General features: G+C 29.9%; 2 protein-coding genes across 3 annotated transcripts; one reads left to right on the forward strand and one right to left on the reverse strand.

Moving 5' to 3' along the window:
• Positions 1-6449: 6449 nt before the first annotated feature.
• On the reverse strand, positions 6450-8846 carry LOC132946330 (elongator complex protein 5). The gene is made up of 5 exons (XM_061016281.1): positions 8489-8846; positions 7510-7830; positions 7240-7415; positions 7007-7176; positions 6450-6940 (listed from the first exon to the last, which is right to left on the reverse strand). The coding sequence occupies exons 1-5, from the start codon at positions 8547-8549 to the stop codon at positions 6841-6843; spliced, it is 828 nt and encodes a 275-aa protein (XP_060872264.1). The 5' UTR covers positions 8550-8846; the 3' UTR covers positions 6450-6840.
• Positions 8847-9454: 608 nt separating this feature from the next.
• LOC132946328 (polypeptide N-acetylgalactosaminyltransferase 5) lies at positions 9455-16808 on the forward strand. 2 transcript variants are annotated; one of them, XM_061016280.1, is made up of 9 exons: positions 9455-10510; positions 10584-10791; positions 10860-10970; positions 11036-11213; positions 12003-12183; positions 13876-14015; positions 14075-14173; positions 14237-14371; positions 14462-16808. In XM_061016280.1, the coding sequence occupies exons 1-9, from the start codon at positions 9868-9870 to the stop codon at positions 14612-14614; spliced, it is 1848 nt and encodes a 615-aa protein (XP_060872263.1). In that variant the 5' UTR covers positions 9455-9867; the 3' UTR covers positions 14615-16808. The 2 variants fall into 2 exon arrangements, with proteins under 2 accessions (XP_060872263.1, XP_060872262.1); XM_061016279.1 differs by lacking the exon at positions 12003-12183 and adding an exon at positions 11426-11606 and having other exon boundaries at positions 9463-10510.
• The last annotated feature ends 9066 nt before the right edge of the window (positions 16809-25874 follow it).

Consider the following 25874-nt stretch of genomic DNA (forward strand, 5'->3'; position numbering starts at 1 on the left):
TAGTTTTAACGATATTTTAAGAAATTAAGACCATTAAATTTATATCCCATTGGCCACTAAATATTTTAAGACTTAATAAAATATTGTAAACAGTATAAAATATAAATGCATATTCGTTATTCCTTTTTAAAATATTCAAAAAATTTTCAATATTTATTATAATTATTATATCTAATATATTGCCATATATATATTTTCTTCATTTTACCTTACCTACTTATTTTTTTCAAAAATTATGGTTACGTTTATGATATTAAATTAATAAATACAAATTAAATAACTTATTTTGTATTAATTTAAAACCAATACTAAAATTGTAATTTTTAAATAATATCATTTTTTATCGTTATTATTAAAACATATTTCATGATTTTTTTAAAGCATACATATCTGAGCCCTGAATATCTAATGTATTATATTATTACAAAAAAAATATTTATAATTGAGCGATTTGTTTGTTATTCTTTAATATATTATTGCCTGCGTTGGAAGGGAGTCAAATTATTATTGATTTATTTTGTTTTTGAAATATTAATTTTATATTTTTATGTTAAATGTAAACTTGGTTGCCAAGTATTACCTAAGTAACCAACTATTCATTTCCAGGGGGACGGAGTGGCCGAGCGGACTAAAGCGTTGGTTGCTACGCGCACCGTCGCCGGTTCGAACCACGGTCTCGGGCGGCACTTCTCTTAGGGCAGTCACGGTGTCTGGAGTGAGAGGCCGCAATCCCCCACCCGGGCATGGCAGATACCCAGAGTATTCTTCATAACGTCTAGTTGGAAAAGACTTTTTAACTTTTTTTTTTTAAATTAAACTCTTGAACTCTTCAAAATTAGATTTTTTAATTTTAAATGTTTTAGAATTTTAAAACGTATAATAATAATATGAAAGAAAAAAATTAATTTAAAAATAAAGTACCTAGTTTTCAACTTTTCAAATAAATTTCCTGACGAACTTCAATCATTGAGTGTACACATTAGGATTTAGGAGCACATTGCCCACATAGTAAGTTGCCTATATTTAACTCCTTAAAAAAACGTCACACCCATACGTGTTGGGCACTGTTGGCTCTGCCCACGGTTAAAGATAGTATCTACTAACATATTAACAAAACAAATCTACGTACTCGGGCTCTTATTTCTTGCTATAGCTTATTTATAGTGAATATTAGAGCAAATTTACATAACATTATAGAATTTGCAGAGGAGAATAAAACAAATCGTGCTCGATTGAAGAGTTTTTTGTCACATCATGTTTCGTAAATTTTAAACGAGTTATAATAATAATATATGAATTCAAAATTATTTTGAAATATTATTCAAGCACATTATAAAATATCATTGTAAAATAAAATTATAGAAAGAAACTCTTCGCCCTTTCCTCCTCACAACAAATTCGATAATGCGTAAAATTTTCTCCGATGCCTATAAACTACCGTAAATAACCCGGAAAAGACTGACCGGGCGTATAAAATACGTTACGCGCGTGTACGCGGATCGAAGAGAAACAACATGCGAGCGTCGTCCTCCTAAAAAAAATATCGATTTCCGTACAACAGGTGTATCGGTCGCGTTTGGCACGCGCTCCGCTCAAACAACCGACGAAACAACCAGTGTCCCATAATACTGGCGGTCTCAGATCGGCGTCCGCCGGTTGGCCGGTTGAGAAAACCGCCGGGCCACTTCAATCGCGCCGGACGTCGAGCCCATTATTTCCCGTAGTTCCGATAATTTCATAACAATATTTTACATAGTTGTTGTTCGACCGTCCCGACGACCAGATGTCATTGTTGTCGATACGAATTACAATATTTATCGGCCGGAAGTGATCGAATGTTACGGTATTCACGGGACAAGCCGCGTTCTGAATACCAGGACCGTATGCGGCAGCCTGATCGGAGTGCGAGCGTTCGGTCACCGCGCCGCACGAAAGACGGAGCCGTCCGTCGAAATTTCCACATAAAGAGTCCACCGTGTACCAGGAGCTCATGGCGGGCTAGTAACGAGTGACGGTCGGCGTGTTCGAGATGCGATGTTTAACGAAATTTTATCGAATTATTGACTTAGCTCGTAGGCAGTCCTGTAAAGAATACTTTTAAAAAGTATTTGAGTAAATACTCAAATTCAATTTTTTTTAAAGTATTTAGGATACTACTCAAATACTTTGATTGTATAGTATTTCAAATACTACTCAAATACTTTAAAAAGTATTTGGAATACTTTTCAAATACTTTTGGTTTTTAAATTAGGTTCTTAATCATCGTAATATAGTCTATAGACACAGTAGGTTTATAATCATTTTTATTTTATTTATAATTTATTCATTATATATTACATTATTATTTATTACAAACCTTCGGGTGGGGGGACGAGGTGGCCGAGTGGTCTAACGCGACGGATTCGGCACAGCCGGTCCGAGTTCGATCCTCGACCACTGGGCGGCATTTTTCTCCGTGCAAGTCACGGTGTCCGGAGAACAAGTGCCGCCATCCCCCCACCCCGGGGCACGGCAGAAACCTACGGGTGCCCCATTAGAAATTCTGCCAAACACAACACACACGTGTACCAACCTACCCAATATAAAACCTACCAAACCTTCCAAATATAAAAACCTACAGTGCCCTCCCCACACCCAATGGCCTATGTTGCCGCGGGTTACCCAATAAAAAAAAAAAAAAAAAAAAAAAAAAAACCTTCGGGCTTCGGCTAACACAGAAATACAGAATATTAAATAAAACTATTATTCTATTATTGTAGTTCACAATAATATTTTTCCAAACAAATATTTCAAATAAAAATAAAATGTTCGAAATAAAAAACCAAAGTATTCAATACAAACAATTACCTATTTAATAAAAAAAAAAGTATTTAAAATACCATTCAAAATACTTCATGCTGAAAGTATTTATAAAGTTATTCAATACTTAAAAAAGTATTTGAATACTATTTCTCAAATACTTTACAGGACTGCTCGTAGGTCATAGTATTCAGTACTAACTAGTCTAAGACACTAGATAGGTACTATTATTATTAATTACCCTCATGTGTTGTCTCCGTCTTACAAACTAACATAGGTTACTACCACGGGCGGTTTGCGTTTGGGGCGATTTTTAAAAAAAATGCAATGTGGTTGGGCAATTTAGCATAATGCATTTAGGCGAGTGATTTTAAAACATTGTAATGTGTTTGGGCGATCTTTTTTAATATCCTGGGGTGCTGTAGGTATTTTATCAATCCGTTTTCTCTCTCATTTTGACTGACTTAGGTTGTCCATGAATTCCAAGGGTATGATTAAAAGTGGATTAGTTTTTTTTTTGTAATGAAAAATTTGAAATGATTGAAAATCCAGTTAAAATATTATTAAAATTAAAATAATATGTAAGTTAAATATAAGTGTGTGTAATTAAAAATTGAAATGATGTGCCATATTTAGATTGATATAAAATTCCCTATAAATTGTATACATTAATTTTAATCTTTACAAACACATTATAAGAAACTCGCCCAACTGGCAACTGCCCAAGCACATTACTTTTATTGTGTGGGTAAAAACATGGCTTAAATATACAAGGTTATTGCAATAGTACCCTCGTCCCACACTATATCATTTTTTCATGTTAAGGAATTAAAATGGCAGCGTAAGAGGACCACGTATACTGCCATACTGGCTATACAATGATATTATATACTATGATATGGACCGTACCCTTTACGCTGCCATTTTATTTTTGTTCGATAACAATATGGGCTATAAGCAATAACCTTGTATATTTAAACCATGAGTAAAAAGGTAATTTGCCCAAACGCATGTATGACTCCAAGCCCGGATTAAGGGGGGGGGGGTCCAGGGGGGGGGGGGGGGTATGGCCCCTGGGCCTCGATAGTTATAATTTATTTAAGAGCCTCAGATTTGTCCATTACTATTTTCATTACAGGCTATAACACTGCATAAAATCGATGATTATTTAGAGAGGAAAAAAACTTGTAAATTATAATTTATATATAAAGTGATACACTGATACATTATTCATTATTTATTGCTACGTACCTAATACCTATATATACCTATTTATTATAACAGGTACCTAGTATTAAATAATATAATATAAATTATTTTTTTTTTCATACAGGGGCCTCATTAACTTTGGCTCCTGGGCCTCAAAATGTCTTAATCCGTGTTTGCATGACGTATCGGACATTTTACGTTCACAATAATCCATTTTCTGTTATTTTTAAAATTATAGTATGAACTGAACTATTATACAATTTAAAGGTAAGATTATTGCTATTATCTAAGGCAATCTTGGAGGCTATTATTGATTTTTTAATTTTTAAGTTAACAGGAAGTTAAAAAATTATCATTATTATGCTTTGTAATTAAAATGTTAATAAAAGTCTCCAATATGCCCTACATGCCTAGTGGCACACACTGGAGGGTTCAAGGGTAGCAGCTGCTGCCCCTGATTTTTTTGGTAGGTGGGTGGGTGAACCCCTGGCTCCATAATAATATGTGGTCAGGCGCGGTGTTTAGGGGGGGGGGGGCGGGGGGCATAGTGACCATGCCCCTCCTAGACATCAAACTACTTAACTACCTATAAATAATAATTTCTTTCAGAAATCTGTATAGAAGTTCAGAGAATTATAATCACGGCCTCTGCAGGGTGTAAATATCATAAAGAAGCTACTTTATGTTCATCTTCATTTTTTAAAAACTTATATTTTACCCAGTAATAATGTGGCTAATTTAGTTAACACTGAACATATGAGACTGTGTAAGGAAAACAGAGAACGGTTAAAGCCCATCAATAATTTTCAATAATTTTTCTGGGACAACAGAATATTGCCTTGAGAGGTCATCGTGAAAATAATAATCTTACAAATACCACATCTTACTCTTCATCTATAATTTTCTTAAACGATTAAAATTTAGAATATCTGCTGGTGATCAAAAATTATAAAATCATCTAAAAAACACTCATTCTAAGGCAACCTATTTATCACATTCTATTCAAGAAGAAATTATCCAATGTTGCCGTAATTAAATCATTTCTTCTATTTTGGATGAAATAAAAAAAAAGTAGATATTTTAGTATATTTGATGAAACAACAGATATGAGCAATATTTCACAGATGAGCCTACCCATCAGATATATTTATGGTAATCAGAGTTCAAGAAAAATTTATCAATTTTCTTGATTGTTATGAATATGTGTAATATAAGGTTAGGTTAGGTTATATAAGGTAAACGTTGAGCGATCATGTCAACTAATAACAGCATTGACAAGGAATCAGACGATAACTTATGTAATTTTGATCCCACTAAAAAACTAGAACCAAAACTATCTGGGGAAATATTAGGTAATACTGTAGTTGCTATATTAAAAGAAATGTCTATAGACCTTAATGACTGTGTAGGAATTGGTACAGACGATTGTACAGTCATGACATCAACAATACATGGGGCAATCAAGATATTATATAATTTTTTTAATAAATCGTTTAAATTTCAATTTCCTTTTTTCACATTAGATTAAATACATGGTTGCGGTCACAAATGGGTCAAGATTATAGACTAGTAAGGCTAGCGCTACTTAATGTTCATAGAGAGTACAATATATCAGTTTAAAATATAATTAGTCAATTTGCATCGATGAAGAAAAGAAATCTAGATTTTGTATTGTAGTATCACTAATATAAATTTGTATAATATGTGAATTGACTATTTATATTTTTTAATACAGCTATTTATTTTACATTTTTACCTTTATACCTACCTATTGCATGTTTTTCCTCTGTAGGCCAAAGTGAGTAAAAAGATAAAAGTATAATTTTTGGACCAAATGAATATTTCCCCCACCTCTTCCTAGAAAATGAATCAAATCCGCCACTGGCTGTGGCCTGTAGTAAAACCATAGAACAACAGTAAAACTTGATGAATTACACGTCATGTATTGTGCACATTGATAACAACGTGTGCGAATGTGTGATAGTAAAAACCTTCATCAGTAGCGTAATTAGGGCTTTTTTGGGCTTAGCAACCGATAGGGATCTTCAATCAGTGGTCCATCTATATATGAGACCCGCCATCAGCAAACACAATAACATGATTATTTTTATTCCTGTATAACCGAAAGCAGAGGAGGCTGTGTGGACAATACTGATTCTCTGGCCTCTGCTGTCACCGTTTAATGTTATTCAAATTCAAATGTTTTACCATTTAATACATGTTTTTATAACTAATATTATTATATTGCTGTTAATTGTCACGCTTGCATATCATACGATATGTCGATAGTACCCACTACGCATAGATAATAAAGAATAATTAATTCTTTATTATCAAGGATAGTACAATAAATTATAGTACATAGTACCTATATTAGTACCTAATAGTTACGATTTTTTTTAAAATAATAGGAATAGCTTGCCTAAAAAGTTTAAAACCACTGTCGCAAAAATAAGCATTTGATTTATTTGCTTTGCTCGCTAATATCAGTAATCCTATAAGAAACCTGAAAAACAGGGATTCTTACACAAAATTAGTTTTTAACAAAACAATTTTTTAACTAAAAAAAAAAACATCAAATTTTTTTTTGGTCCCTTAAGACTGAGATACCGAGGTTCCACTGACCACTGTATTGAATTAATTTAAAACACTGTTAGATGATTTTCTTGAAACACATTATAAACATTTCAATTCTTTTTCTCTGATGAATTTATGAAAAAAGTTGTTTTGAAACTATGATAATAATATAATATTATAACAAATGTTCAAAACAAAATTCATAAGTACATACTCTATTTACATAACACATTATATAAATAATATGATATAATACTATATTTCTAAGTCATCGTCCGGATCTTCCTCATCCCAGTCATCTGCTTCATCTGGAACATAATGAATCATTCCACCAGTGTTGGATGGAATTTGCACTCTAAAAAAATAATAAATAATAAATGATTAAAATACAATTTTAACTCTACAAAAGAATTTAACATACAGAGTATATGGTAAAATTAATTCTTCTTTGGCTTTCTTCTCATTGTCTTGTAAGTCTAATTTAAAACTAGCTAAATTTGTTGGTATGCCTTTATCCTCTTCAATTTTTGGTGGTGGTAAGTCATTTATTAGTTTAAATGTACTATCAGATTTTAATTCACCTTTTAATTTCTAAATAAAATAAAAAAGATAATTATAGAAATAAAAATATATAACTAAACATTTTATAATTACCTGAACTACACATTTCCCATTTGATCTTTTATGTTCTAATATTAGATTTATAATTAACGGATTGTTAGTACTTTGTACATATACATGAGTCTTACATATGTTTTTCAGGTGTTCAATTTGATTAACTTCTGTTACATCTTTGTGTATCACTGCCACAAATTGAACAACTTTAGGAACTAAAATCATATTACAGCAATCAGATATTGTTTATGAACAAGTTACCAAGACATATATCATAATACTAATGAGTAACATAAAATAATAAATTACATTTATCTGATGATGTAATATCCAATAATTCTTTATACACTTTTCTGAAGCCAGTTAAAAGTAAATACATAGACAATGAATCAATCAAAATGACTATTTTTCTGGTTGATTTTTCAACTATATGTGAAACAGTTTCAAACATACTTAAACTTAAAGACGAAACGTTAATCATACAATCATGGTATTGAATATTAGACAAGGAGGGAAATAAAGTTTGATATTTGGACACTAAATGTTCATAACAAAGTACATGGATGTCGTGCGATTTACGATTTGCAGATATAAGATGTAATAGAAACTGTCCTTTGGCTAAAAATGAATCTGCAAAAAAACAAAGTTAGAAAACCATTAATGATATAATAATAAATTATTACATTTTATTTTTATAATGTTATATAATATATTATTATATAGGTATAAGAATATATAAATTCATATAACAAAATTTTTAACAAGTGAAATATTCATAAATCAGCAATTTAATTATAAACTAAAAGAAAAAAATACAGAAATATTCTTTACATGTTATAAATAACTGATATCAATATTTAATGTAAATTAGTTTTTTTTACAAATTAAAAATTTCAAACAATTATTATATTAACTTAAAACACAGTGTCTTATAAGGTTACAATTGAATGGTGTTAGTGTGTTACCAACACCAATTTGACATTTTTTATTAATGTTGGAAAGTACCTATTACTTATTAGTAATATAATTAATTTTGATTTTGAGTGCTCATGCCTAGGATAGGAATTATCATTGATTATCAAAAAAAAAATAGTTGTCTGGGAAATATACATTGGTACCACATAAATATAAATGTGTACACCGTAGATTGTAGTTCACAGAATTATTTATATAAAAATATATTTATATGTGATATTAGGGTCTAGTATAGTATCACATATTAACAGGTTAAGTTAGGTATATTGTTTATGTGTAAATTTGAATTGTTTAATTACGTAAATTGTCTCACCTTCAATGAGTATTAACCGACTAGCCTGTGTACCTCTTACAACACTATCGTAAACGTTCATCGTGTAAGATTCGAACAAATAACAATTTATTTTTATATTCTACAAGTTTATTGAAATTGTTAATACTTTATTCTATCAAATTATCAAATCGAAATTTTGTCTCACTGGCGTCTGGCGCATCTACATCACTATGGAACTATATAAGTATAGAATTTTCAACTTTGATTATATTTTTTAAATAATTTTATGACGTCTTGGCAAATTAAAAGATCGTCATATTTTTCAGTTCTCGACAACAGCAGCTACTGCTATCTGCCCAGAGCTCGTGACTCGTGAGTCGTGACTCGTGGCTCGACGGCTCGTGCATATAGATTATAGATATGATAATATTCAAATACTATCACAAAATATTCTGTGATACCACAGAATAAAATACTATCATATGATACTATCATGTCGTGTTATCACTTATTAATTCAGTTTCGGTTAACCTACAAATTATGTAAAAGAAGGAGCATGCAGACCGGCGGGGGTTGGGTGATGCGGGGACGGCAAACTGCATCACGCAGTGATGTAGATAACTAAAAGGAATTTATCGAAAACGTTGAAATCAAAACCAAGAAAAATTACTAGTAATGTAAGTATAATATTCATAATAATTCGTTTAAAACTTGTAAGTTGTGAGAAATATTCGTGAATCGTGATATTAATAATGAAATATACGATAGTAAATTTCGTAAATATATAGTTTTTGTTTTTAACTATGCACAATACCGCACAAATTGGTGTGGTCTACGAACATGCGCAGAAACACACGTTTAGCGCCACTCGCGTTGACCGCGTGAATTACCATATGAGCATATGCAATAAGCCGAAGTATGATCAAACGACGGCGGATGAGTACCGTACGGACCTAACCTATAAAACCTACGTTATGTACACAATAATAATAATAATAATAATAATAATAATAATATTTCAAAACCACTGATAGTGGTTTTTGGTGATGTGTTCCCGTCTGCGTCTACTACTTTATTACACTAATAGTTATTACCATAGGAGAGTAATAAATTCACTCATTCCAGTGAATTGTGAAACGAACCACGGCGTCGGTGATCGTCCGAGACGAGTCTTATACTTCGATGCCATTCTGAACCGGCGGCAACTGCAACTTACTACTTACATGTCGCTTTAGACGTACGTCGCGCGTATACGCATATTATACATGACATTGGCGGTACTCAGCCGTCGCGTTCAACCGTCACCTCCGGACACTGGCCAAGACGATCTAGAGCTGTTATGATAGTGTTGTTCGTGCGCAGGTAGACCAGGAAAGTTTTTTGCTCTCTTTATCTCTTCGCCAACTCGTTCCGCCGTCATGTTTCGCAGCAAGTTCCGTCTGCATACTTGCAAGATAATCATTGCCACGTCGCTGCTGTGGATCTTCATTGACATCATGGTACTCATGTACTACACCGATTGCATTGGTCCCAACTGCAAGGCGAAGAGCAACTCTGTCGTGAATTCCGATGGCGGTGCCAATGATCTGTTCGACGCCTCCGCAGCACCACGCATGGGATGGGGACCGGTGCAGGACAACATGCTTGACCGTTTCAAGCATGGTAGCGACCGCAGCGATGATACCACATACCCTAGTCACTTGTTGATGCGCTGGAAGCCGATGCCTCCTGTGCGTGAAAAGCGCGGTAAACATGGCGAAGGAGGACGTGGCGTCACAATGAAACCCGAACAAGAAGCACTTATGAAACAGAAATTCAAAGAGAACCAGTTTAACATAATAGCTAGCGATATGATCTCACTGAATCGATCTTTACAAGACATAAGACAAGGAGAATGCAAAAGCAAACAATATCCTACGTTGATGCCGACCACTTCAATAGTAATTGTGTTCCACAATGAAGCGTGGTCCACTCTTTTGAGGACTGTGTGGAGTGTCATTAACCGATCACCTCGATCCCTCTTAAAAGAGATTTTGTTGGTAGACGATGCTAGTGAAAGAGGTAAATTCAGTTGTCTAAATGTATGCTTGAAAATAAGACCGCCATCTCTATATATTTCATTTTTTAATTTCAGATTTTTTGGGGAAAAAATTGGAAGACTATGTTGCTACTCTTCCTGTAGAAACTAAAGTGCTGAGAACAGAAAAACGTTCTGGTCTGATAAGAGCTCGATTACTTGGGGCTAAACATGTTACAGGCCAAGTGATAACATTTTTGGATGCCCATTGTGAATGTGCTGATGGTTGGCTTGAACCACTTTTAGCTAGAATTGTACTAAACCGGTATGTTTAACTATCTACTTATAATTTTGTATGATATATTAAATTTAAATTAATATTTTTATTACTAGGAAAACTGTTGTGTGTCCAGTAATTGATGTTATATCAGATGACACATTCGAATATGTTACCGCATCTGATATGACATGGGGTGGATTCAATTGGAAGCTGAATTTTAGGTGGTATGTATTTCAATAAATTTGAGTAGGTAATTTGTTTAATTAAATACTTTTAAAATTTATTTTAGGTACAGAGTTCCTCAAAGAGAAATGACGCGACGAAACCAAGATCGCACAGCACCATTAAGAACTCCCACGATGGCTGGTGGACTATTTTCTATTGACAAAGATTATTTTTATGAATTAGGGTCATACGATGAAGGAATGGATATATGGGGTGGTGAGAATCTTGAAATGTCATTCAGAGTAAGTATTGTGTAGCATAATCCTTGGAAATAGTGAAATAAATAAAATATCTAAATTTAATCTTAATCTGGTTAATCAGTAAAATGTCAATTAAATTATGAATAATTTCCATACAGATATTTGAATTAAAAATTGGGTTTAATACAGAAATTAAATATTCTTTTAAAGAAATTTAGTTGTGGGGGAAAAGTAGTTGATATGGATATTTCTAGGTGTGGCAATGTGGCGGCACACTGGAAATAATACCATGTTCACACGTAGGTCACGTATTTCGTGACAAGTCGCCATACTCATTTCCGGGAGGCGTATCGAAAATCGTGTTGCACAATGCAGCCCGTGTAGCTGAGGTTTGGATGGACGAATGGCGAGATTTCTATTATGCAATGAATCCAGGTATAGGATAATATATGTGGCCTGTGAAAATTCGTTCCGCTTTTCTAAAATTTACTAACATGAAACAACTATCTAACCAAATTAATGTTGCTTGCTGGTTTAAATATTATTGTTCCCATATTATAATATTAAAGTTTAAAAATATTATAATATTTAATACAAAATATAAAAATTATAAGGATAAAGGTTTACACAGTCCTCCATGCATTCTGTATGAATTTGTGCAGTCCTCACTTGTACTTGTTGATTGTTGTGTGCTACAATTGATAGAGAGGGATAGGGAATGGACATAATGTGTGTGTGTTTGTGTGTCTAAATACAAACATCTTTATTCATATACAACATGAACCATGAGTTTTCTTTCAATATTATCTTTATTGAAATGATTACTCATAGATTTGGATGTGTGGCGGCACATTGGAAATATCGCCGTGCTCACATGTTGGTCATGTTTTTCGCAAATCCACACCTTACACTTTTCCCGGTGGCACATCACATATAGTCAACCACAACAATGCCCGCCTCGCTGAGGTCTGGATGGATGAGTGGAAACATTTTTACTACGCCATAAACCCAGGTACCCCTTCTTCTCCTATGTGATTGAAAACATTTCAAGCACACAAACACCTACACGTATTATTGTGAAAAATGTGATATTTTTCTCTACACCATTAGCACACCACGTAGTTATGAATGTTTATCTTTTTATTTTTCAGAACTTGAAACACAAAATTTCTTATGATTTTTTTTTTATCACTATTTTTCAACATGTTCTTCATTCATTGTTTATTTTAATAATAGATATTCCACCTCCATATTGTTTATGAATTTAAAATTATTATGCATGTTTAAAGATACTGGCATATTTTTGTCCTTGCAATTTTTGTCCTATAGTTGACTCATTAGTTTCATAGTTTAACAGTATATTATAGTTAATATGGTAAATTAGGTAAATGGGTAATTGATTCCCGTATCAAAACGTAGTATGTGGAAAATTGGCCCCTGTCATAATTTTATATAAGGACAATTATTGGTCCCCAGGCCACAATTTTTTTCTATGTGATACATTTTATTGAAGATTTTTACTTTTTGCAGCATAATACATCTAACAAAAGTAAATTAAGAGGACGCATATGTTGTTTCCGTCTTACAAGTGCATAACATAGCAAATTGTACGCTCAGCAGAAAATGTATGGCTCTGGTAGTTTAAAAATTATAGTGAATTGACCTCTAATAAAATTTAAAGGTAAGATTACTATCTAGGCAATCGCATGGGTTTTTTATTATATTTTAATTTTGAAGCGAGTTATGAGTTATGAGTTATGAGTATTTTAAAATTGTAAATTTTTTGTAGATCTTAAAATACTCATAACTTGCTTAAAAATTAAAATATAATAAAAAGTCCATGCAATTGCCCAGGTAATAATCTTACCTTTAAATTTTACTAGAGGTCAATTCACTCTAATTTTTAAACTACCGGAGCTATACATGTTTTGCTGAGCGTACAATTTGCTATGTTATGCACTTGTAAGACATAGACAACATATGCGGGTGAGGCGTCCTCTTAAGGTATTACTTAGTGTTGCTAACAAACAGTGTATCCACATTTTGATCGGTTATAAATTATTATAACAGACTAACTATTTTTAACAAACTGTTTTGAAATATACCATGATCTACATTCTTCAGTGGTAGATTCTATACTGACTATTCAATATAATTATCTAATCAATATTTCTTTTCTAATGTATTTTATTCCTGATTATTACAATTATTCAACCTGTCAGTGGACTGTATATTTGATGCCAAGTAGTTCTTAATGCATGTCTATATGTCTATTTTGGTAATAATAATAAATTGTTTTAATACCAGCTATAGAAAAAATAAAAATGTTCAATGTCAAAGAAAAATAAATTGGACAGGGACCAATATTATCTGTGTGTAAGACTATGGTGCGCGGGGCCAATTGTCTGCATACAGTAGTTTTTTTGGGAAACCAATTTTCCTAAACCTGGCAAATTAAATTATATTAGATAAAACTAGTTCTTAATGCATGTTGTACACTTTATAAAATAATGGCCTTATGGATTGTAGTTATATTTACTTGCATGATATTTATTGATCACATTGTTAGCAACTTAGAACGCAGAATAACAGTATAGTCAATCAAATTATTGTTATCTGCATTTGTATAGTAATTTTAATTAATTATTACCAATAAATAATAGCTGAAAAATTAAAAGCGTGTATTAATTTTTTATATAATTAGGTGCGTCTAATGTTGAAGTTGGAGATGTTTCTGAACGTTTGGCTTTAAGAGAAAAGTTAAAATGCAAGTCTTTCCGTTGGTACTTAGAAAACATTTACCCTGAATCTCAAATGCCACTTGATTACTATTATCTTGGAGAAGTCAGTAAAAAAAAAACTAACCTTAGATCACTGTTTAATAATTACTTTAATTTGTTCAGATAAAAAATGTTGACTCCCAACAGTGCCTTGATACAATGTCACGAAAAAGTGGTGAAAAAGTTGGCATGAGTTATTGTCATGGTCTTGGTGGCAATCAAGTAAACCAATAAGTTTGTTTTATGTTTTGTATATTATGTATTAATCTTTAAACATGTTTACAGGTTTTTGCATATACTAAACGATCACAAATTATGTCTGATGATAATTGTTTAGATGCTTCCAACATTGTTGGACCCGTTAGTCTAATCAGATGCCATGGTCTCGAAGGCAATCAAGCATGGGTTTATGATTCAAAGGTAAATTTGTTAAATACTCTTTATTATTGATATGTAATAGAATAATTTTTAGTTAATTGGCTAATCAGTAATCAATAATTAACTTTTCAGGAAATGACAATAAAACATAAAACTACAGATCAATGTTTAGAACATTCAATGTCTGCTGATCAGTATGCTGCCATATTAAATGAATGTGATGGTTCACGTAGCCAACAATGGACAATGAAGAGTAACTTTCACTGGCAAGCTAGCTCAAGATAACGTAATCTAATTTTTTACTCTTTATTTTAATCAAGTGTTAATTGTTTATATATACATATATACATTTTGGGGATCAAAATATTTACTTATAAGTTCGTATGAACAAAAAAATCTACTTATATAATGAAATAAAAAATCTTTTATACTACCGAACAAATAAGAAATAACTTATAAAATCCATGACAGTTTAAAAATACTTATAATAGAATCATAAGAATTTTTACTTGGTGACTATTTATCCTTGCCCAAATCATTACACTCTTTAAGAAACAGCACTAATATTTTTAACACAATAAAAGGATTCAGTGAAAACACTTGTGATATTTATATATTATGATATAAGTTATAATTATTAGTATATTATATTTTGTATAGTAAAAAAATTATGAAATAATTTCTCTCCCTTATAAAAAAAAATAATTGTGTGGTTTAGAATTGAAATACATAATATGTTATGTATCTGATATTTACATCCGCTTTTTTTTTTTTATACAAACAAATTCAAATGTTCCATTCATTTTTGTATGATAACTAGTTTTTCTTCTTTTTATTCAATATAGTCATTAATGCTCAAAATTATATCCCATATGGAGTTGTGAATATAAAATATTAAGTTTGGTAGCCTTAAATGCTATTAATATTGTACGGTATATTATGTTCATTATCATGTGATAAAATGGACACTAACAATACAAAAAAAAATTGTCATTATTCTATATAATTTATAGTTGATTCAGTGATTCAGTGATTTCCACTTGTTATATCCATGATTTTTATTCAAATGATTCACCTTTTAAGAGGGTGTGTATATACATATATAAATACCTGCATATAGGATATGTGAGCTTCATTGTAAATTTAAAACTGATGACTGATCTAGTTATTTTATTACGTGTCTAATGAAATAAGGAAAAACTTTTTTTATTATGAAATATTAATTTCTCATTTGTTTTTTAGATAATAATATATATTTCTTTTTAAGCAATAACAAAATTCCATTTTTAGTTATTAAACAATGTATGTGGGTTAGAAGATCAGTTATAAATTATAATTTAATAGTTTGCATAAATTCAATAATTATTTTTATTTTAATTTTAACAAAAATCATGTCTAGGTAAAAGTCTTATGCGTCACTTTTATTTTTTTTAAACATAAATCTTTTATCCTAATTTATCTAATAAGCATTTATTTTTGTACTAATTCAATTTGTGTCATTGAATTACCATATCAAATGATAAATTTTGAATATTTGTATAACGTTAATACAACTATTTGAAAAACAAAAATAATTCAACTCTAAATCACTCGTTCATTTCAAATGCACTGTTAAATTTCTGTTTAAATATGTTAAAAAACTAATCAAAAGTATAGACAAAGAAATTAAAACATTTTTATTGAAAAAAATCTACTTAAACTTCTATTTTATGAGAATTTTGGTGAAAGAAATAACTATTACTTAGAAGTGATCGAAAATTACTTAATAATGGAGTAAAATAAAATATTTTTTACGGTATATTATAACCTTGTTTTAAGATTTTAATAGATTTATTATGTATATTATGCAATTAGTTAATCTTCCAAGTCATATTATGTTTTATTTTTATGTTCAATGTTTTTTTTATACATATATATATATATATATATTTGTTTGGCATCTCTTGGTCATTGTAAATGTGTAAGTTAAATGCATGTATGTCTATTATCATTGATTATAAATACTAGTATATTTATTAATACTAGTATTTATAATCAATGCTATTATGTATCTTTTTTGATTGAATGTTACTTGTTCAAATCAGTACACAATATTGACTATTGTTATTAATACGTTCAAAAGTATCGTTATTTAATTAATGTGACAAACATGCCAAGAGATGTCGACCAAAGCAATATGTTTATTTTTTAATTATTATTATTATTTTATTTTATTTTTACGTATTTGTTTACACGATACATGACCACATTCATAAAATGTGATAATATTACTTTATTTTACCAACCATTAACATTATGTGCAATCAGATATTATACAGACAAAGTCAAAGTATGTTGTGTATTATTATTTTTTATATGCCTTTTTTTTCGTTTATGAAATTTTAATATTATTTTTATGTGTTGTTTATTATTTATATTAGCTTATATTTTGTACACAAGAAATAAATCAAATCGCATCATAGCCATTGGTGCAACTTTATATTATTGTCTATAATTAGTTGTTTTAAGTAGGTAACTAAATCATCAGTATTTTAATTTTTTTTTGTTAAATGTGATAAAATTTTGTTCGTCTAAAATTAAATTTTGTATTTAAAATAATATTGAGTTCTATTTCTTTAATAGTTAGATATTTCCTTTCCCTCATATGACAAGTAATAACTAAACAAAATCAAAAAACCTTATAATTTTAAAATTATATTTAAATTTTGTACATAAAATATACAAACATTGTAATTTTAAAAACAGGGAGGGGGGACAGCAAAATTCCGGATATGTAACTACTAACTACTAGCTGTCTACTTAACAACAACCGAGACAAAACTGGTTCCCTGACTTTGGGAGCCGGTTTCGATAGCATGGTGACGCGGAGGGATGCACAGAATCGGCGCGTTCTCTCGCTGAACAGAGTATTGTCTAAAGTATAAAAAGAATTTCTCTCAGATTCGGCCATCATTAATATTTAAGGATAAAATCTTAATAGTAAAAAATATATTATGTAGATAGGTAGTGGGTACCAAAACCGTTCAATCACAAATCATGATCATATATTTCCGTCGAAACAATAAATTAAATGTACCGTACACGCGATTTTACGAAAAAAGTGCCGCGAACAATAATTATTTTCTAATACTATTCTAGTGATAACATGGATGTATTTTATTACAGGCGAAACCACTTGTCAAGTTTGGAACATATTAATACATTTTCGTAAAATTTCGTGGTAACGGAGGTGGGAGAGATAGACACCTAAATTCCCCCTCGTATACTCGCCTGCATATTATAATAGTTTGCGATACCACTGGATTGTGCTACATAATATTATAATCATATTACTACTTATTATCGACTCATAGTCGATTATGAACTTACGAATGACTAAGTGACTGGCATTATTGATACAATATTATAAATTATAATAATATTATGTGATACCTACCTAGGTACATTATTTAAAACAATTTATAGTATGACATTAAATTGTCTACTCGACGCGCCGTGTTAAGTTTAGTTTCGATTCGGTAAAACTGCAGTGTATAACATTTGGCGGAATCGTGAAGGGGCTATACTTTTTTATATTAGAACTTTAATTATATTAAATATATGTAATTTACAAAATTACATCTGGATCTAGGTATGTGTTGGATATTTGGATTTTATTGACTGTTCAGTGTTATTATTAAAATTATTAAAAGCATTTGAATTTGATTTTTATTTATGTATTTGATAATATTTTTTTAATGAAGCTTATTGACAAAATTATAAAATATAGTATTATCAGGTTATATATTTCAGTATTTGTAGTGATGATGTGCTGATAACTACTTTTTTATAATATAAAAATTTCGGGAAGGATGGGGCCCACTTAATGAAATTTTTCTGGTTACGTTCCTCAACCCTGCAGATAACATAATTTAATGATTTACCTAACTGTTGAGAAACTGTATATTGACTATTGTCTATTTGACTATTTTATTAATTAAATTAAATATTGATATTATGTATTTTTTCTATAACAAATTACCGACATCTTTGCTGCAACTCTATTACTAAGTACTAGGTAGCCTGGTAGACTAGGTACATACTACATACTAATAATACTTAGTAGGGTAAATGGACACTTCCCCCCCCCCCCGAAATATTTTTGATGCGGGCATTCCTCCTCATTTTTTTTTTTTAGTTTTTTATTGACTAATAATAATATTGAATTTAATAATACAATATTATTTTTTTTTTTAAATAAAATATAATATACAGTGGCGTAATTGCTGGTTCACAACCAGAATTGTTTGTGGGGGGGGGGGAAAGTATCATTTCCCCCCCCAATAATCCACATTTAAGAAGTATTCTTAACAAGACTGTTAACACAATATTATAATATTAAAATATTTTTTTCCTCAAATTACTTTATAAAAGTTTATATTTATTTTAGATTTCTCTTGTTGAATAATATTATATTCTTGAAATCGCGATTATGACTACAGGAACGGCTGAACGGGAGGTTAATTTTATTCCCCCCCCCTAGACTTTTATCCAGTTACGCCACTGATAAAATATATAAACATCTTTTTATTTTCATAAATATAATAGATTATAAAATATATATATGTTTGATCCACTGAACTAGATACTTAAAACAATTAATTTTTTTTAAAAAAAAGTAAAATTAAATATAATTAATAATTAATAATAATGGCTAAAAAAATCCTGATTTTTTTGTTATTTCTAAACGCATATTATTTTTTATTTTTTTGTTAAAACTGTACCAGTTTGGATATTCAATAATTGAATAATATTGCTTTTGAATTTGATTCAAGTAGTTCAGTTGATCAAAAATATACATCTATAATTTATATTTATGAAAATATTTGAGAATTTTAGACAATAGGCAAAATAATAATTTCATATTAAATAATAAAATAATATTATTAAATAGTAAGCTTTTGAAAAAAAAATGGGGGGAGGGGGAAATGTCCGCATCAAAAATATATCCGGGGGGGGGGGGGGATGTCGGCGATTCCTTAGTAGTTGGTACGCTTATTGAAATATCGTATACCTACGCCATATAACTCGAACATGAACCTATATTATGATAGTGTTCAATGTATAGCCAGGTGTGGTCGTCGTCGCACGTGCGTCATCGGCAGGACTAGCAGAGCAGCAGATGAAGTGATTTTCATGATATGCTACCGTACGGTGTATTACAACATGCATGTATAATACACTTGTATATACACCCACCGGTAGAACCAACATTGTATCGCGATTCGCTTCGAATACGTCCTGGCGACGACGGACTTAAATCCCCGGTTACCCGGGCCGCGATAAAAGAATGAAAAAAAGTTTAGATTACAAGTATGTCATGTCAAAATATATACCGTGTCACCTGCGGTGTATAGAGATTATGATATAGGTATTATTATGGACGTGCGCGTGCAGTGTACTTAATTAATATACACTACAGTAATACGACCTATACAATATAACATAAAATGAACTTCAAACGTGGATTGACGACGTATTATATGCGTATAAGTAGTGCAGTTATAAGAACTATTATCATTTTACTGTACAGATTAATTACGAGTATTTATAGATGGTGACGTTAAATGATTCGAGTAAAATTTTATCGTCTTGCCTATGAGATTGCATAGGTAACCAACGTCTCTGATGGGCACCTACAAAATAATATGGTTCTGAAAAATCATAAATCCCTTTCACACTGTAAAATAATTGATTAACAGCTAGTGTATACGCCCACGCCGACAATCAGAATATTATACTGTTACAGTAATATATGAGGGAGCAGCTACATAACAATAACGCACATAAGCTGCATAACGTACAGCCGTACATACCTACCATCTCAATTTTTCACAATTTTCTGCAGAAATAGAGATTTACTGAAAAAACGCATTAGTGTATACTGTATGGTAACTGCATACTATACTTTTGGCGTGGGCGTTGCGTTATCGATATCATATTAATGTAAGGAACAAAATAATTATAATTTCGTCAGTTTTGCGAGTTAGTAAAAAAATAAAATAGCTGACCCAATTTTTATACTTGGGTAATTCATTTAATTATTTTAATTTTAAGTACGCATTCAAAGTTTAGTAACTTGTTTGCTTGTGGATAGGTATAATACTAGGTATACGTTTATGGAAATATAACGTTCTATAAAAACCTTGGAAAAAATGTATTTTGTGCTATTCACGAAACAATGCTGTTGAGGGATAAACGCGTATAACAGTGAGAAAATTATACTTTTAAAAAATCGAACTACACGGTTCCCCGCCTTTCATGCAGTCAAAATTGATATTAAACTGTTTGTTATAATCTTAATCTTCATATTATGAGAATCAACTGCCGGTCGAATGATGGCGCTTATGTTTAGTGTGCGTATTTATTGTTATTATTATATTACCGTAATACCATATACCTATACACGATGATGATTTCAAAGGTAAACACTAATTTCATATTGTAAAATATTAACGTTTTTGGAAATATTTTTCTTACATAAATTGTAGTAATAAAAAAAATCAATAAATTTATATTTTTTTATCATAATAATTTTTTTTTAAAGTTATACTTTTCGATTGATATAATATACATTTTTATTTTACGTTCCTAAATATTTTTCTTAGCATTTCAATGAATAAAAATCCTGTTTCAAACAAGTAATAATAGTTATATATTAAGTTATTTTAAGTTTTGATGAATAGAGTTGTGAGGCACAGCCGTACAGGAACCCCACAAACTGTCAGTCTACTACTACGATAGTCTAAACTAGTAAACTCTAAACTGTAAATACTTATAACTTGTAAGTTATTTAAGTATAAATAAACTTTTTTAGATGTCTGGCGCTATTGCAGGGGATCCAATATTATCGATAACAGCTAGGAATGCGTTATAATTTTAAATTGTAAAAATCATTGACCGTCACGTTCAAAAAACGGTTCCTCGTGGCAATTGCGGGCACTATTTTGAATTTGAATTAATATAGATATTACCTAACCTAACCTAACCTATATTATATATAATAAACTATATAGACGCTGCGTCCAACACATTAAACTTATCAGCTGTCTCCATCTCTAATGACGGACAACTATGTATATATTCAACACTAATATACTAAGTAGAAAATGTATACCTATAATAATATGTATAGTAATAATAATAAAATATTATACACTATGTATTTGTCTATATTAAATTTCGAGTCTGTCGGGTCGTCAGCGCTCACCCACCCGTCCACCCGTCTAACCTAACCCACTATGTCAGGGCCCCAACGACGCCCATTTTCATTACCTATTATATATAGGTATATAGGGGTCACGCGTACCTACATTAGGAAGTATACAGGGCGGTTCTTTTAACAGTTAACCCTTATTATCTTTAAAAAGTATTAATATTTTCAAAATTTTTATTCTTATAAATTTTAAACGTGCCTATTATGGAACAATTTTTTTGAAAAAATTTAGTTAAAGTTTTTACTTTATTAGGAAAAAAAGTCTATTATTTATTCTTATTTTTATACACATAAGCAGAATATTTTTTTGATTTATAAAAATTGAATTTTAGGCGAGTAGTTGATCAGTTAAGAACAAACTTTTCACGTTTATTACTGTGGAGTATTATATTACTTGGAAGTTGTGGACATTTAAAATTTGATTACATTTTTTGGGGAATTAATGAGGTATGCTAATGTGACAAAAGTCTGACTAGAAAGTTGGAACTTTTTTTTATCAATTTTGAATGTTTATCATTAGTACGCGCAACTTATACTTTTTTATTATTAAGTTAAAAATAACAAATCACAAATTATAACACCCACAGACAATTTAAAAAAATGTCGTTTAAACTTTAAATCTGTATATCTGTGTAATATATAAACGGAAGAGTTGACTAATGATTTTAGATTCTGAGCGAAGCGATGAATGTATTCATTTTACAATGATGTTTTTTTTATTTTTTTATTTTTTTTTTGTGTCTGTCATTGCACCTTTTAGGATAGTAAAAGTGCTTGGATTTTCTTCAACAGTAACTTTTCTGATAGGAAAGTGAATATAGTTGGTACTTTGGAGGAAAATGTCTCAGTAGTTTTCAAACGCGACGTGAAAAACAAAAGAAAAATTAAGGAAAAACGGGAATTTTTACGCAAAATCTGTTTTTGAGAAAATCGATTTTGGTTTTTGGCAACTCTAAAACAAATGACCGTAGGTACATGAAATTTTGACTGAATGTTTATACTAGTATTAGCATTTTCTATACACCATAACATTTTCCAAATATTTTGACTTATTTTGAGCTGTTTACGGACATTTTCAGTTTCCATTTTTTTAAATTTTTTTTTTCTATAAATATCAATAAAATTTTATCTGGTGGGTAAAAAAGCTTGAAAATGTAATAGAAGGCTCCTAGGTTATTGTTTCAAAGGCAGATGAAAAAAATTAAAAATCCTTAGTCACAGTTTTTATTTATAAGCATTTAAAGTTCAAATTTTGACAAAATACGGAAAAATCACAAAAATTAGCAAATTATTTTGAGTTGAGAATTCATAAAAATTTTTCTTTTTAAATCTAAGATTTGAAAATGTAATACAAGATTATCCATAAGTTTGTCTACCTTTATCAACAAAAAAATGTCTACAAGAACGTCAAATTAAATTTTTATGAGCGTTTGAAATTCATATTCTTACAACATTTGATATTCACTCGATATCTCATGTAACGATTTTGTTGAAATTAAAAAACGTATGACTGTAGGTACTTGAAAATTTCACTGAATGTTTATATTAGTATTTTCTATACACCATAACATTTCCCAAATAATTTGACTCTTTTTGAGCTGTTTACGGACATTGTCAGTTTTCAATTTTTTTAGTTTTTTTTTCTATAAATATCAATAAAATTGTATTTATTGGGTAAAAAAGCGTGGAAATTTAATATAAGGCTAATATATAATTATACATATAAATATATGTATTTAATATCCTGCTGATATATCGTTCTAATAGCACTTGAAAAATATTAAAAATACATAGGCACAGTTTTTTTTAAAAAGCATTTAAAGTTCAAATTTTGACAAAATTTATCAAATTTATAATTTAATAGTTATTTTTTAGTTAAAAATGTATAAAATGTTTAACTTTTATGGCTAAGGATTTTAAAATTTAAAACAAGGTTTCACATAAATAGGTTATATATAAATTACTTTATTCACAATAATATCATCAAATATACTTATCATAGGCTGACTGACCGTTTTCGCTCAGAATCGTTTTTCTTATACAATGATATTATATCATTGAATTCAAATTTAACACCATCCATTACAGTGACCCACTTGTAACCTGCTGTACAGCAGAGCGGCATCCACTTACTCACCTTTTTATATATTATTATTGTTACGGACCTACTCCTGACTTTATTTCGTTAGAATAAATAGATACAATTGTTAGGGGAATATTCATTGTCAGAAATAATTGATATCCTTGATTTCTGCTTTTGGTTTTCAAGATTTCATCCTGCAACATTTACATCATTCTTAACATGTAATATTTTAACATAAATATTCATCTTGCACTACGCGTGTACCTACATGATAATATAGCCATACTACGAACGTGTATACATCGTAGCTGTTTGATAATAATTCGGGTCAAATACAAATATTAAAATTATATACTATTTCAATAGTTAAATGAAAATCGTACAAAAATCTCACTAAGTATCTATTTATTTCTACAATAGTTAGGAGATAATATATAATACATGGGATCCGCGACTGCCGGCCAATGATCCTGTGCGTCACCAAAGTGGGAATGGAAATGTATATTTTATTTACAATATGTAGATATTTACATTGTACAACAAAAGTAATAATGTCTGCACTTCTTCGCCACAATGAAAATTATAAATTATAACTTCAACAGTTCAACCACAAACACACTTTGTCACAACATACGTGTTTAAATGTATAATGTATTATACATATGAATATTTATAATTGTTAATTAGTTCTATAGGATCTATTGCTTGATTTATACTCACCGTATATATTTAGATATTTTACTTTTATCGTATCAATATACATATTTATAAAAAGCCGAGATTGGGTAACTCTTCTCACTTAGCTCTCTCTTATAGACATAAGATATAGTGGTGTAGGTATTTCTGAAAATAAATTTTAAATTTTAATACAAGATTTACGAAATCAATTAAAAATGAAATCTCTAATATTGTCGTATCGATTATCATAAAATGATTTAAAATCATATGCTGTTTATAAAACAACTAAACACAGTATAATCATAGGTGATAGGTATGTGTTGAAACGACAATATGTGCTGAAATTGATGATAATTTACCTATAGGTGCCTACGAATTACGGCTATACATAACTTATCAGATTATTTTGTTGATCATATTCTTCGCAGTAATTATGAATATAACAGAACTTTAGACATACACCAAACTACCACAGCTAATCGCTGTATTTAATAAATGAGGACATCAATCAAGTAGAGGCACCTACCTTGGGCAACAGTAATTTTATTAAAATATTTAATCTCCAGATCAATGAAAAACTAATAACTATAAAACAAAATTATTCCGAATAAAAAAAAAAATTCACCATCATTGTATGTATGATGATAGTGATGACATGATATATATTTTACAAAATGATTAAGCACAATAATTTTGTGAAGGTAATCAAGATTGTAAATACTCTATTTTATCTAACAAAAAAAAAAAAAAGGTAATATCAAAAACATATTTTGAATTTACCCATTAAACGCTTGTGTAGTTATAGTTCAAAAATATTATATTTTTTTTTGGTGTTATCTATTTTACTTTAAGTCTACAACAAGTATCACTGTATTATACAGATTGTAAATTACCCATTAAATAAAGCTTATAATAGTACCTGTTATAACATAATAACTGATGTACACTTTTATGTAAGATTAATAAATCGCTAAAATGAAATCAAAATAACTATGTAGCAAATTTATTTAATTTTATTCTGAAAATCCTTTTGCACCAATACCCTTTGTTTGTTAATTAATGTACAAAGCATTAAAAAATAAATTCCATAATACCATTTTATATACCACGAAGTATATTTATGTATTGTAATAAATAAATTATTGTTTTCTAAATTATTTACTTGATTAAATCGGTACCTATAGGTATATTATATTTCAAGAAGTGATTTTAAAATTGTGGGCAAACTAATTTTACACTTCATATTATATTATATAATAGTATATAAGTAATATAGTTCTTTTAATTACCTATATAAATGTATGCAGTTTAAAAATGAAAATATACGGAATGCGACGTTTTAAAATTATAAAAAATATATTATTTACAATTAATTACAAATACATACTTTAATAAGTACAACGATTAATTATTTATAAATGAAAAACAGTTATACAGAGAAAAATATAAAATAAATTATACACTGCGGAGGGGTTGCGGGAGGAAAACGAAAAACTGAGCATGACTGTTTTGAGAAAAACTTTTCGACA

Source organism: Metopolophium dirhodum, chromosome 6 (assembly GCF_019925205.1).
Source record: "Metopolophium dirhodum isolate CAU chromosome 6, ASM1992520v1, whole genome shotgun sequence".
NCBI lineage: Eukaryota > Metazoa > Arthropoda > Insecta > Hemiptera > Aphididae > Metopolophium > Metopolophium dirhodum.

Coding starts and splice junctions, on each gene's coding strand:
- LOC132946330 (XM_061016281.1), bottom strand. CDS start 8,549: ATGAACGTTTACGATAGTGTTGTAAGAGGTACACAGGCTAGTCGGTTA. Junction 7,416..7,509: donor TATTACATCATCAGATAAAT/GTAATTTATTAT, acceptor ATATGATTTTAG/TTCCTAAAGTTGTTCAATTT. Junction 7,177..7,239: donor ATGGGAAATGTGTAGTTCAG/GTAATTATAAAA, acceptor TATTTTATTTAG/AAATTAAAAGGTGAATTAAA.
- LOC132946328 (XM_061016280.1), top strand. CDS start 9,868: ATGTTTCGCAGCAAGTTCCGTCTGCATACTTGCAAGATAATCATTGCC. Junction 10,511..10,583: donor AGACGATGCTAGTGAAAGAG/GTAAATTCAGTT, acceptor TTTTAATTTCAG/ATTTTTTGGGGAAAAAATTG. Junction 14,016..14,074: donor ATTACTATTATCTTGGAGAA/GTCAGTAAAAAA, acceptor TAATTTGTTCAG/ATAAAAAATGTTGACTCCCA.